The sequence below is a fragment of the Chironomus tepperi genome, unplaced genomic scaffold, assembly GCF_022539635.2.
Source record: "Chironomus tepperi strain 1889 unplaced genomic scaffold, CSIRO-AGI_Ctep_v1 contig_335, whole genome shotgun sequence".
Lineage (NCBI taxonomy): Eukaryota > Metazoa > Arthropoda > Insecta > Diptera > Chironomidae > Chironomus > Chironomus tepperi.
Window position 1 is genome coordinate 4,081,575 of NW_027226457.1, and position 13,259 is coordinate 4,094,833.

General features: G+C 32.5%; 5 protein-coding genes across 7 annotated transcripts; all 5 read left to right on the forward strand.

Moving 5' to 3' along the window:
• Positions 1 to 32: 32 nt before the first annotated feature.
• LOC139093373 (uncharacterized) lies at positions 33 to 1,836 on the forward strand. Its single transcript, XM_070644075.1, has 2 exons — positions 33 to 459; positions 514 to 1,836. Exons 1-2 carry the CDS (start codon positions 121 to 123, stop codon positions 1,747 to 1,749), a joined length of 1,575 nt encoding a protein of 524 aa, XP_070500176.1. The 5' UTR covers positions 33 to 120; the 3' UTR covers positions 1,750 to 1,836.
• A 366-nt stretch (positions 1,837 to 2,202) lies between these two features.
• On the forward strand, positions 2,203 to 4,945 carry Nhe3 (Na[+]/H[+] hydrogen exchanger 3). 2 transcript variants are annotated; one of them, XM_070643900.1, is made up of 8 exons: positions 2,203 to 2,425; positions 2,488 to 2,580; positions 2,641 to 3,354; positions 3,475 to 3,807; positions 3,869 to 4,179; positions 4,236 to 4,345; positions 4,400 to 4,595; positions 4,875 to 4,945. In XM_070643900.1, exons 1-8 carry the CDS (start codon positions 2,293 to 2,295, stop codon positions 4,920 to 4,922), a joined length of 1,938 nt encoding a protein of 645 aa, XP_070500001.1. In that variant the 5' UTR covers positions 2,203 to 2,292; the 3' UTR covers positions 4,923 to 4,945. The 2 variants fall into 2 exon arrangements, with proteins under 2 accessions (XP_070500001.1, XP_070500000.1); XM_070643899.1 differs by lacking the exon at positions 4,875 to 4,945 and having other exon boundaries at positions 4,400 to 4,717.
• Positions 4,946 to 5,402: 457 nt separating this feature from the next.
• Positions 5,403 to 7,244, forward strand: LOC139093334 (zinc finger protein 93-like). The gene is made up of 2 exons (XM_070644018.1): positions 5,403 to 5,746; positions 5,812 to 7,244. The coding sequence occupies exon 2, from the start codon at positions 5,922 to 5,924 to the stop codon at positions 7,242 to 7,244; it is 1,323 nt and encodes a 440-aa protein (XP_070500119.1). The 5' UTR covers positions 5,403 to 5,746; positions 5,812 to 5,921.
• Positions 7,245 to 7,704: 460 nt separating this feature from the next.
• LOC139093336 (zinc finger protein 260-like) lies at positions 7,705 to 9,921 on the forward strand. The gene is made up of 2 exons (XM_070644021.1): positions 7,705 to 8,031; positions 8,087 to 9,921. Exons 1-2 carry the CDS (start codon positions 7,705 to 7,707, stop codon positions 9,512 to 9,514), a joined length of 1,755 nt encoding a protein of 584 aa, XP_070500122.1. The 3' UTR covers positions 9,515 to 9,921.
• A 48-nt stretch (positions 9,922 to 9,969) lies between these two features.
• On the forward strand, positions 9,970 to 12,549 carry LOC139093174 (zinc finger protein 431-like). Of its 2 annotated transcripts, none has more exons than XM_070643782.1 (3): positions 9,970 to 10,400; positions 10,455 to 11,902; positions 11,966 to 12,549. In XM_070643782.1, exons 1-3 carry the CDS (start codon positions 10,071 to 10,073, stop codon positions 12,159 to 12,161), a joined length of 1,974 nt encoding a protein of 657 aa, XP_070499883.1. In that variant the 5' UTR covers positions 9,970 to 10,070; the 3' UTR covers positions 12,162 to 12,549. The 2 variants fall into 2 exon arrangements, with proteins under 2 accessions (XP_070499883.1, XP_070499882.1); XM_070643781.1 differs by having other exon boundaries at positions 9,973 to 10,400; positions 10,452 to 11,902; positions 11,966 to 12,547.
• The last annotated feature ends 710 nt before the right edge of the window (positions 12,550 to 13,259 follow it).

The window sequence follows — 13,259 nt, forward strand, 5'->3', positions numbered from 1 at the left end:
CATATATTACCAAATAAAACCGTAAACAGACAGCTTTTAAAGTAGAACAAATAAAAAAACATAAAATTTTGAATAAAAAAAAAGTTTAAAAAAAATTAAATTTGAAAATAATAGAAAAAAATGGCAAAATGTATAATTCCAAGTTGTAGAAGCAATAATAGAGAGCTATTTTGTTCGCCAGATGATAAAAACAAATTACGGAAATGGAAACAAATACTTAAAGTTGAGGAAAATAGCTTTTTAGTATGTGATATCCATTTTGCGGATAAATTCGTCAAATTTGAGAAGTTTCTTACACAAGATGCATTTCCATCGATATTGGTGACGCCTGAAGAATACAGCAATAATGAGAATAATGATTATTGTCAGAGTTGCTTGAAGGAATTTGAAGCAAGCAGCACAAAAGTTCCAGTAAATGAAAAGATCCAGAAGATATTTTATAAAAGAACTACATTCGAGGTAAGTGAATTTATATCAAAATTAAACTTTTATTAATCCAGTTGTATCTTTTAGATCAAGCTACATTCCTTCCTATGTGACATTTGTCATGAAAAATTCATGGATTTTGAGTCTTTTGTTAGTTCAGTTAAGGCTAAACTTGAGCTGAAAACATCGGCAGGAATGGCAAGAATTAAAAGTGAAGACTCAGAGGATTATGATATGGAGTGTCCAGAATTATATCCAATTCAAAATCTAGAGATTATGCATCACGAAAATGATGATCCAGAGATTATAAAGGAAGTACTTGGACGTCATGAAATTGTTCGGCAGCGAGATACTCCACATAGCAATAATACTCGACCATCAAAAATGCAAACATTGAAAATTGAACCTGGGAGACGTTCATCATTATTGATTCCAAAGATTCAAGAATGCATGCCAAATAATGAAGATGAAACAGAACAAGGAAGCAGTAGCAGTAACAATGTCTCACAATCAGAAGGTGGAAATTCTCCAATGGTAGTCATTCCAGATTTCCGTCGACGTGTTCCAGTCAATGACTCTTTAGCACGCAAAATTAGAGCTAAAAGTATACATGAGAGGAAGCAAATGTCACCAGAACTTAAAACATCAATTCAACATGATCATTCATTTACGAACAATTCACAAAATTCTAAGCGACGTAATTCTGTTGCCAGTGCTGGCGATGTTGATGACACTTCCAGTAAACGATTTCGTACCCAATTCCAAGAAGAAAATCAGCGAATTCCTTGCGGCTATTGCTCAATGCAATTTACTGAATTTGCAGCATTAAAGGAACATTTAGAGGAGGTCCATAAAGCATCACCATTAAAGTTTAATGAGAAGCCAGAGAATTTCCGATGTACAGACTGCAATGAAGGATTTACATCGTATTATTACTTAAGGAAGCATAAAGATAATTGTGAATATTCACTTCGCTTTAAATGTGCGCAGCAATACTGTCGATTCCGTGCTGGAACAGTTGAAGAAATCAACAATCATATGCTTGATGCTCATTTCAGTCAGACTAGATGCAAAATATGTAAGATAGACTTTGATTCACAAGAATTGTACAAAATGCACGAACTTCAGGAACATTGCAAGAAGGAACGAGGACGAAAACCAAAAATTGAAGTTAAAGCTGAGCAAGAACTTAAGAAAATTGTCCTCCAAACAGAATCAAGTGATGATGACACCACAAGAGTTCAATGCCTTCAATGTTCTGAATTTATTTCTCCGGAAATGCTGTCGATTCATATTAAGCAACATTTAGATGAAAGTAATTAGAAATTAATTAATACCTAGAAAATTCCATAATTTTTATATCTTTCCTCAATTATTATTATAAATTGTTAATGAACAAGAAGTGATCAATTAAACGAATAAAAGTTACTAATTTTTTAATATCTCAAAAATTTTAACGGTTTTTTGAAATTTGAAAGTTATGATTTATGAAGGTTTTTTGAATTTTTAACGGTTATTTTTATACGATTTTCAATAATATTACGTTTAAAAGCAAATTAGCTTTAATTTATGATCTTAATGAATGAACATCGTACTTTGATGTGAATTTATTAAGCATATAGCAGCATACTAAAATATTTATAGCATATCCACACCTATTTTTCTAAAATTATACAAAAAACAAATTGGACCAACGATGTGAATATGAATGAACATGCTTACTATCTATAATATTGTGTATATCTCCGCATATCTATTCAGTGTAAACTCAGAATCTCTACAAATAAGACAGATATTTAGAATTCTAGAACTTTTTTTTTAATTTATTAACATGAAATTTTTAACTTTAATCTAAATCCGAAAGAAATGAAAAGTTCAGCACTAATATTAACTTGTATTTGCTTAGCAAAAAAAGGAAATGCTGACAATTTTGATATTTTAATCGATACCAAAGAAAATTCTATCCATCGTCTAGATTCACTGAATATATTGATTTATTGTAAGTCCTTTTTATAAAATCTCCAATGGACAATTTTTGATTGAATTTTAATGACTTTTTAGGCTCTTTATTGGCACTAACAGTATTAACCATATGGATATTTAAGTTTCGAAGAGTTTCATGGCTGAACGAGACCGGACTAGCTGTAATTTATGGTAAGTCTTAACTTTCACAATCTCAAGTTCATAAATTAAAAGCTCTTGGATTTTTTTCAGGCTTAATTGTTGGTGCCATAATAAGATTTTGTGGTAAAGTCACACCGACTACACATTTAAATGTTGAGGCAGAGAAGTCTGCTAGATATAATCAAAGCTTGCCGCCTGATAATTTATTTATTCATTTTCCTGGAATTCTCAATGTTTCTGGTGTGACTAAGGATCAAGTCTATGCTTACAAGTTTCATGGGCAGCTTATTAGAAATACCAATGAAATTGACTTGAAGGCAACATTCGACCCAGAAATATTCTTTAATATAATTTTACCTAGTATAATCTTTTACGCGGGATATAGCTTAAAACGAAAGTACTTCTTTCGTAATCTCGGAACAATCCTCACATTTGCAATTGTAGGAACTACACTCTCATCATTATTAATAGGCTTATTGATGTATGGCTTTGTACAACTTAGACCAAATCATTCAAGTTTTACATTCCTTGATACTTTATACTTTGGTGCTCTTATAAGTCCAACTGATCCATTGACGATTTTAGCCATTTTTAATGAGAAAAATGTAGACGTGAACCTGTATGCACTTGTCTTTGGAGAGTCTGTTCTTAATGATGCTGTTGCTATTGGACTAAGTGGAGCTATTCAAAATTATGCTGAGCATTACTCAAAAACTGGTGATTTTGAGACTCATGCATTTCTGCACGCTCTTAAAGATTTGTGCATTATATTCTTCTTATCGCTTAATATTGGAACATTTATGGGTAGGTCCATAAAGGAGTCACTCAGTTTATGACGTCTATATGTTCATCCTGGATGTCATAACTAAATGACTCAAAATTCCATTTAGAACTTGACATTAATTAAGTTATGATCTATTTCAGGCTGTGCAACAAGTCTGATGACCAAATTTACAAGAGTCCGAGAATTTCCACTTCTTGAGACATGCTTATTTGTTCTTATGTCATATAGTACATTCTTAATAGCTGAAGTTTTTGAATTGACTGGTGTTGTTGCTGTTTTATTTTGTGGAATATGTCAGGCACATTATACTTATAATAATTTATCAGAAGAGTCGAGAGTCAGGACTAAGCAGCTATTTGAGTTACTTAACTTTATTGCGGAGAATTTCACATTTTGCTACATCGGCGTATCCATGTTTTCATTTGAAAAACATCATTTTGATGCAATTTTTATAATTGGTGGATTTATATGTGGTAAGTCTTTATATCCAATCCATATTGTCTATGATCTAATCAACTTTCCATCACATTACAGCTGCGATTGGCAGAGCAGTGAACGTATATCCATTATCATGGTTGTTAAATTTAGGACGAAAACCCAAACTACCTTGGAATTTCCAGCACATGCTGTTTTTTGCTGGTCTACGAGGTGCTATGAGTTTCGCATTAGCAATAAGGAATACAGTCTCACGAGAACGGCAAACAATGCTGACATCAACCTCATTAATTGTAATAACAACGGTGATATTTCAGGGTGGAGCTGCAAATTATATGTTGAATTGGCTAAAGATACCAACGGGAGGTGAAGATAAACCAGAGCAATCAACGTATCAGTCTATTCGAACTGTAAGTGCTTTTGAACTGCATGTAGTTTCCAATTCTAATTGTGTTTCTTGACATAGGATGTTGAAAATCCAGATCAGTGTAATATAACTCATCAAAGTACAAGTGCAGGCATTAAGAAGAATGATAAGGCATTCCTAGCAAGAGTTTGGGGAAATTTTGATTCAAGGTACATAATATCTAATTCAACTATGAACAATGCCTTAACAAATTTCAATTTTAGATACATGAAGCCATTGCTAACGAATTCAAGACCAACTTTAATAGAAACCTTACCAAAATGCTTAACTCCACTTTCAAGGATATTGACAACAACACAGCAATTAAGTCAGTCAAATACAACAAGACGAATAGACTCTGACAGTGATTTGTGTATAGATGATAGTTCACAAGAAATTAGAAGGAATTCGATAAATAGAGTAAGTATTCGACTACAGGATGGATATGTAGCTAGTTACAAAAATTATGAGCAACAGTAAAATTCTACTAATTGATTATTTGATAATAACTAACAATAAATAGAGATGAACATTTGTCACAATATGGTGTTTCATGAATAGTATTCACTTTTTCAGAAGAACACCTTAATGACTAACCTTAACTGTTCCTAAGCCCAACCTCCCTCCTTAATTATTATTATTAATTATGATTTAATTTATTCCTTAATTATATTTTGTTTTATAATTTTATTCTTGTAGGCTTGTGCATCACATTTTGCAGAAATTTTAAATTCGACTCAGCAATAAAGTTATTATTTTTTAAAAATTTATTATTTTGTATTTTTCTGAATAAGAAATGTTAAAATCTAACGACTTTTGAAATTTCAAAAAATATGAACTTTTTGAATCCAAAGTCAATCACGACACCATTGAATTTAATTTATTTTCAGATTTCCTCCATAAATCTTATTTAAGATGACACGTTTTGTAATTTAAATAAATTTGGTAATATTATACTATCGAAATCAAGTCCATATCTCTACTAAAAAGTCTTTAATTTACGAAAATCACAAAAAATTTAATTTAGTACTCAAGTAGTTTTATTGCGGATTAAGAAAGCATTGAATTTTTAACGGTTTTTGTCAGCATACTTTGATAGTTCATCAAATTAATTTGTGATTGTTAAAATTATTTAAAAGCATTAAATTATAGCATATCTCTCAGTTTATTGACGAGATTTGTCTCTCATTTATACGATACCCACAATTTTCGTCTAAAAAACAATAATATACATAAGAAAAATGTCAAATATACACAAATGTGCAGTAAGGAGCTGCCAAAGTGAAAATAACAAGCTATTCCGATGTCCACAATCCAGAAATCAATCTAACAAATGGAAGAACATATTGGGAGTGTCAGATAAGGACTTTTATGTCTGTGAATTGCATTTTGATGCAAGTTTTATTAGTTACGAAAAAGTCTTGAATGAACAAGCAGTTCCAACGATATTCATCAATGACAATCTTCAAGTCATTCGATTTTGTGCATCCTGTTCGATTCCAATTAGTGAGGGACATCAGATTGGCCAGTTACATTTAGAAATATATAAGATTTTGTTCAGCAATTTTGATGTAAGTTATTGACATCTTTCGAGTTGTCTTGCTCAGTTATCCTAATGTATCCTTTGTTCTTTTAGATGATTGGAGAGTTTGTATGCTCAAATTGTAATGATAAGATGATAGGAATCAGTGATTTCATTAAGATTGTTGAAGATAGTCGGAGAGTTTTGAGTCAATTGATGCTGAAATGAAGGAACCGATCGTAAAGATTGAGCCTATAGAATATGAAGTGCTGTCACAAGAATACATAAAAGAAGTAGAACAAAATATGCTTTACATAAAGTCAGAACGGGATGCAAGTGAACCAGAAGAGGAGTTCCATTTTTCAGAAGATGAAGAGCCAAAACCCAAAAGAATCAAACTTTCCAAAGAGACAGTAAAAGCCACTAAGTCCTTAGAATTCAAATGTGAGGTCTGTTCATCTACTTTTGACACCAAAAAAGAAATAAGTGAACATGTTTACAGTTCTCATGCTTGTGATCAGGAGATGTTGAGATCCAACGAGATTTTCTACCAATTTGATAAGTTAACTAAGCCTACTGAATGTGATATTTGCCGAGAACTTTTTAATGATAAAGAGCTACTCCTTGATCACTTTAAAGCACATTTTGATAATGATAGAATCTATCCATGTCCATTCTGTGATAAAAGTTGTAAAGGAATCAACATGCTGGGTTTTCACAAGAATCTCGACCACAAAAAAGGCAATTTTTATTGCTTATGTCATCGAACTTTTGATGATGAATATGAAATGAAGAAGTGCCGAAAATCTCACAAATCAACTCTCGAGTCTCAATACTGGTGCGATGACTGTCCATCTTATATTGGATTTGACAGTCTCTTGTTGCTTGCTCGTCACAAAACAAATGTTCATGGAAATGGCACAAAATTTTGGTGTGTTGTCTGCGGAAAGATCCATCCTTCAGAACAAGACAGCATCGGTTGTAAAAACAGTCATCAAACTTATCATAGATGTGACATTAAGTGCCCAGAATGTGGTAAGAAAGTCAAGTATTATACTTACAAGAGTCACTTCTCGTCAATCCATTCCACCAAACGTGACTTGATCTGTGAACAGTGTGGTAAAGGATTTACAACGATATCAGCACTACACAGTCACATCAAGTTAATACACGAGAAAACTACATATAAGTGTGACATCTGTGGATATACATGCTTGGTCAAGTTCAACATGAAAAAGCATTTAAATCTAACTCATAATTCTACATACATCAAAAACAGCAGAGACGAAGCTTTTAAATGTCCAATATGCCTTAAGATTTATTCAACAAATTTAGATCAGCACATGGAAAAGTACCATCCGAATAATTATGACAGTGGAGCTCGAGTAAATCCAGAAACTAATAAATATCATTGTCCAAAGTGTATTCAAGCTTTTATGAGCCTGCATCACTATGAGAAGCATGTTAATGGAGGTGTTTGCTCGAATTTTGAAAAGTATGAAGTTGAAGATCATAAGAAACTGACTACGGCAACTCTGGGAAAGTAAGTAATAGTACTGTGATGTTATGTCTTATGCTAATTTCCCATGTATTTCTAGATTCACTTGCAGCATCTGTAAGTCTGTGAAGCCAACACTAGTTAAGCTAAGAAGACATATAACAACATTCCATTCTGGTGAAAGGACATGCCTTGTATGCAACAAAACTCAAAAGAATCAAAAGCAGTTCTTGAAGCATGTCAACTGTTACCACAAACTTACTATGAAGGAATACAAAGCCAAAGCCACGGAATTAGGACATATCCTTTAATTATTAAATCCTATAGTTTAAGAATGTAATGTAAATGGCCAAGTTATCTTGTATAAAAGCAACAGGTTGTTAAGTTTTGTTCTATTTGATCCACTTGAACGCTCAACTTGCAATCAAGTCTCTCACAAATCTCGTCTAATTGTCTCTCAATTTTATGGACATTTGGTCTAAAACTTATTATAAACATTAAGTTATAAAATGTCAAGTTCCAAAAGCTGTGCTGTAAAAAGTTGTCAGTACGAGAATCACAAGCTGTTTCGATGTCCTGATTCTAGAAGTCAGCTACGAAAATGGAAGAACATTCTAGGAACTTCAGAAAGGGAATTTTATGTCTGTGAATTGCATTTTGATGCCCATTTCATTAGTTATGAGAAAGTCTTGACTGATGATGCAGTTCCAACACTTTTTATGAATGAAAACTTAAAGAATATCAGCTGTGCAAGTTGCTCGAATCCAATTAGTGAAGGACATCAAATTAGTTCCTTACATCGAAAGACTTACAGCATGTTGTTCAATAATTCTGAAGTAAATTCCTTGAATTTATGTTTACTTCCTTTTGTCTTATTAATCATATCCACAGGTTATTTCAGACTACATCTGTACTTACTGTAATGATCAGATCATTAGAATCAGCGATTTCATCAAAATAGTCGAAGAAAATAGAAGAAATTTTGAGTTTCTGGATGTTGATGTAAAGGAACCGATAATCAAATTAGAACCTGAAGAATATGACTTAGTTGGAGATGAAATCAATCGTGATATCCTTTTTGTGAAAACTGAAGATGATCAGAATGATTCAGAGGAGGAAATACATGACTTAACAGATTCCTCTAAATCCAAAGGAACCAAGAGAAAAGCCAGTCCAACAGCACCAATCAAGAATCAAAGAATCTACAAATGTGAAGTTTGCTTCCTTTCAATTCATGGCAAAAATGAATTTATAGAGCATATTAAAAGTATTCATGCCGTCGCTGAAGATCCAACTGACGATATAAATGAGAATCCAGACCCATTAGATGGAACTACTCAATCAATTGAATGTGATATATGCCGTGAAATGTTTAGTGATAAAAAACTTCTTGTTGAGCATTTTAAGGAACATTTTGATAAGAATAAGGCATTTAAATGCTCAGAATGCAATAAAAGCTATAAAGGAATCAACGTCTTAGCATTTCATAAGAATTGTGAGCACAAGGATGGAAATAGATTTTATTGTATATGCTATAGAATATTTGATAATGAATTTGACATGCGACAATGCAGGAAGAACCATAAAATGACAATTTCTAGTAATGAGCATGTCTGCAACGAATGTGACTCATACATAGCATTTGAGAATGTCCGAAAACTTGCTTGCCATAAAACTAAAGTTCATGGAAATGGCAAGAGATATTGGTGCATTGGATGTGGCAAACTACACTTGTCAAAGGAAGCAAATATGAAATGTAGGAAGAGTCATTATAGTCCATTGAAAAGTGTCGTTGTTAGGTGCCCAGACTGTGATAAGAAAATCACTTACGATTCCTTAAAAACTCATCAATTGGCAGTGCATTCAGGAATTAGGAATGAAATTTGTGATCAATGTGGAAAGGCATTTCCATTAAAATCCCAATTGTCTAGTCATATGAAATATTTTCATGGAAATAAGGATGAAAAGGAAGTCTATGAATGTGATCTATGTCCATCAAAGTACAAATCTAAAGGTGGCATCTTTACGCATGTCAATCAGAATCATAATCCTGAGAAGAAGATGGTTCAATGTCCTATATGTCTGAAAAAGATGTTTAATCTTCTAGATGCTCATATTAAGAATGTCCATCCTAATAATTATGATAATGGCGTTCGGGCAGATCCAGTCAGTAATAAATATCACTGCTCAAATTGTATTAGGAAGTTTGGTGGAATGAGACAGTATGAAGTTCATGTTAGGGATAATATATGCTCGAATTTCGGAAAGTATGAAGTGGATGAGACCAAAAAGTTGACTGTATTTACGCAGGGAAAGTAAGTAGATCCATAAACTGTATTCTAATGACTAATTCTTATAATCATTTCCAGATTCACATGTAACATCTGCAATAGAATCAAATCGTCAATGATAAAGCTGAGAATTCACATGAGTGATTATCATTCAGCACCACAATCATGTCCAGTATGCAATAAAATACTCAAGAATCGAAGACAAATGCATAAGCATGTCTATAAAGTACACAAAACATCTATGAAGCAAATCAAAGGCTTGTGTGGGACATAAGTTAGTTTACAGTAGAGGAAATATGCTTGAAAGCTGTATACTGTTAATCAGTTGCTAGGAATGAATGACTATCCGCTTGGTAGATCTGAAGATTTTGAATGCATAAAGTATGTTAATGGATTGAGAATTGATTTATTTCAATAAAGAACATCGCTTATTTAATAGAATGTGCTATTGAATCTTATAGGAGCTATAAATCGTTATAATATCCTATAAAGTAATTCCGTTGATTCTCTCTGAGAATTTTATACGGTTTCAAATCAAAACTCGTCGAAAAAACAATAACAAACGAAAAAATAAATTTTAAAAAATGTCAAATTTTAAAAAATGTGCTGTAAAATCGTGTCAAAGCAGGAACCAAAAATTATTTCAATGTCCGAAGGCAATAAACCAGCTTAAGAAATGGAAGAGCATGCTAGAAGTGACTCAAAAGGAATTTTATGTCTGTGAATTGCATTTTGATGCAAATTTTATAACATATGAAAAAGTTTTAAGCGATGAAGCTGTTCCAACGATTTTTATTAATGAGAAAGTGATAGCTAATCAGTTTTGTTCGTGCTGTTCGAGTCCAATTAGTGAAGGATATCAGATGAACTCGTTTCATCGAGAAATTTGCAGTATTTTGTTCAACAATCCAGCTGTAAGTTAATTGATTTACATAATCTGTAATGTCTAACTGTTACTTCTTTAGCAGCACAATGGTGATCTCATTTGTGGATTTTGTACTGATCAAATTGCCAAAATAAGCGACTTTATAAGAATAGTTGAAGATAATAGACGAAATTTCGAAACGCTGGATGTTGAAATGGATGAACCAATGATGCAGGAACCACTTGTGAAAATAGAGCCTCCAGACTATGAAATGTTTGATGAAGATGAACCAAATGAACTGAAACAAAATATGCTTTTCCTGAAAACAGAAAAATCTCAAAGTGATCCCGACGATGAACTTTATGTTCCGGAAGTGACTGATTCTAAAAGAAAAAGCTCCATCAAGAAATATCCAAGAACTCCACCAGAAAAGAGAGGTACAAAGGTTTATAAATGTGAAGTTTGCGATTTTGGTGGAAAAAATAGAGCTCAAATAGCTGAACATGTTAAAAAGATGCATGTGATTGATGATGAATTTGTTGAAGTTGAGGAAATAAATTTCGATGATGGAATTGAACGATCCTATGAATGTGACATTTGTCGTGAAGTCTTCAATGATAAGAAACGTCTTAAAAGTCATTTTGCAAGTCACTTTGATAGAGATTTAGTCCTGGAATGCTCAGAATGTGGTAAATGTTGTAATGGTCTTGCCTTATTGACTGCTCATAAGAATTGCGAGCATAAGGAGAACAATAGATTTTGGTGTATGTGTTATCGAGTATTTAATAATGTTAATGACATGAGAAGATGTCGAAAGAATCATAAATTGACTTTAGAATCTGATGAGAATATCTGTACTGAATGTGACACATTTGTAGCCTTTCCAAGTATTCGTACATTAGCAACTCATAAAACGACAGTTCATGGAGGTGGAATTAGATTTTGGTGTCAAGGATGTGGTAAATTACATTTATCAGAAGAAGATTGCTTAACATGCATGAAAAACCATACTTTAATTAAGAATTACTTTGTAAAATGTCCAGACTGTGACAAAAAGATTCGTTATTCATCAATAAGAGTACATCGTTTAGCTGTACATATAGGACTTAAAGACATAATGTGTGATCAGTGCGGGAAAGGATTTCCAACAAATTCGCAACTTTTTAGTCATTTAAAAAGTGTTCATGTCGATAAGGAGGATAAGGAAACTTATGAGTGTGATTTATGTCCTGCAAAGTATTGCTCAAAAGGTGGAATATTCACACATATGAATCAAATCCATAACACTGAGAAGGAAGTCGCTAAATGTCCAATTTGTCTCAAAAAGATCTTTGTTGCACTGGAATCACATATGAGAATCTTCCATCCAAACAATTATGACAATGGAGCACGAGCAGATCCAATCACTAATAAATTCCATTGTCCAAATTGCATTAGAAAGTTCGGAGGTCTTAAAGCTTTTGAAGCTCATGTCAGAGGCAATGTATGCTCGAATTTCGGAGCATATGAAGTAGATGAGACTAAGAAGCTGACAATTTACACAGAGGGAAAGTAAGTAATTCCATTTTTGTAATTTTCGATAAAATCTCATAACAATATCCTTAATTTCCATAGATTCACATGCAGCATTTGTAACAATGTTCAGACTTCAATGACAAAATTAAGAGTTCATATGAGACGAACACATACGGGGACGCAAACATGCACCATATGTGGCAAGGTTCTCAAAAATTTGAGAAACTTCTACAAACACATAAATAAGGTACACAAAATGACCGTACGAGAACTTAGAGATGCATATCCGACCTAAAAATGAAATTTGCCAAGCATGACTGCTTTTTAGTGCTATAAGATGGATGTTAGACTGGATATGCACATTGAGTTTGATCAGCTAGATAACAATACCAGAAAGCAGTTTTAATGACCTGAAAGTAGAAAAATAAAGTTTAATATTTGTTACAGTTTAAATCTGGAATAAAGATCCTTGCTAGGGCTAGGTTACTTGATATCTAGGTATTAGGTATTTAAATTAATTTATTTTTTTTTTCTTGTTGTTTTCATCGAAATACAAATAAAAATCTTTCATTACGTTCGATGATGCTCTATCAAAATTAGATTATGAAGATTATATCATGCAATTAGATTTATGTAAATATAACATAACATTCTCAATAGTCTCAAATAGCTAGTAAAAGCATGAGAAAGAAGATTTTAAATAAAAAAATTTAATTATTATATTCATAAATTGCATTTTTGGCTAATTAGTGGATATTTGTTGATTTGATGCTTATCTTGTGTTTTGAGGATGTCATCTTAAGTGCCAATAAGCACTTAAATGCTTATGCTTGTCACGAGATTGTGACTGTGACAAGGTTTGATGTTGCTTTGAAATGTTGTGTGACACAACAACTAGTGTCTCACATGTAGAATGCAACATTGTGTCATACAACAGTCACACAACATCATTTGAGACAATTTCGTCAAAATTATTGCAAACAACGTTCATGCAACTGTTACACGACATGAAATCATGTATCTTTGCATTTTTTGGACAAAACTAAAGCTTTGCACAGCAATTCAATGCACATGATTAGCTTAAAAATGATAAAAAGCCTTTAAATTTTAGTTTAAACACACAATTTATTATCAATTTCATTCTCAATCCACAAGTTTGTTAACATTATCAACAAAAAATCACTTAATTATGCAAAAATGCTCTTATGACTTCCACGCGCAAAAGCATGCATGTTGCGGATTTTAATTTATTTTCATGTATATTTATGTTTTATATCATTTTTCTCGGTATCAAACTTGATTTTCTCATATGATCGGTGACACGAGAAAATTTTTATCAAAAAAAGTCATTTAAATACTCTCGTAGAGCTGACTTGCTTCTTATTGACAAAAA

Bases quoted from the DNA above. Each gene is read 5' to 3' on its own strand.
- LOC139093336 (XM_070644021.1), top strand. From the start codon at position 7,705: ATGTCAAGTTCCAAAAGCTGTGCTGTAAAAAGTTGTCAGTACGAGAAT. The intron at 8,032-8,086 runs GTAAATTCCTTG...TCATATCCACAG, and splicing joins TGTTGTTCAATAATTCTGAA to GTTATTTCAGACTACATCTG.
- LOC139093174 (XM_070643781.1), top strand. From the start codon at position 10,071: ATGTCAAATTTTAAAAAATGTGCTGTAAAATCGTGTCAAAGCAGGAAC. The intron at 10,401-10,451 runs GTAAGTTAATTG...TTACTTCTTTAG, and splicing joins TTTTGTTCAACAATCCAGCT to CAGCACAATGGTGATCTCAT. The intron at 11,903-11,965 runs GTAAGTAATTCC...TAATTTCCATAG, and splicing joins ACAATTTACACAGAGGGAAA to ATTCACATGCAGCATTTGTA.
- Nhe3 (XM_070643899.1), top strand. From the start codon at position 2,293: ATGAAAAGTTCAGCACTAATATTAACTTGTATTTGCTTAGCAAAAAAA. The intron at 2,581-2,640 runs GTAAGTCTTAAC...GATTTTTTTCAG, and splicing joins CGGACTAGCTGTAATTTATG to GCTTAATTGTTGGTGCCATA. The intron at 3,808-3,868 runs GTAAGTCTTTAT...ATCACATTACAG, and splicing joins AATTGGTGGATTTATATGTG to CTGCGATTGGCAGAGCAGTG.
- LOC139093334 (XM_070644018.1), top strand. From the start codon at position 5,922: ATGAAGGAACCGATCGTAAAGATTGAGCCTATAGAATATGAAGTGCTG.
- LOC139093373 (XM_070644075.1), top strand. From the start codon at position 121: ATGGCAAAATGTATAATTCCAAGTTGTAGAAGCAATAATAGAGAGCTA. The intron at 460-513 runs GTAAGTGAATTT...TGTATCTTTTAG, and splicing joins ATAAAAGAACTACATTCGAG to ATCAAGCTACATTCCTTCCT.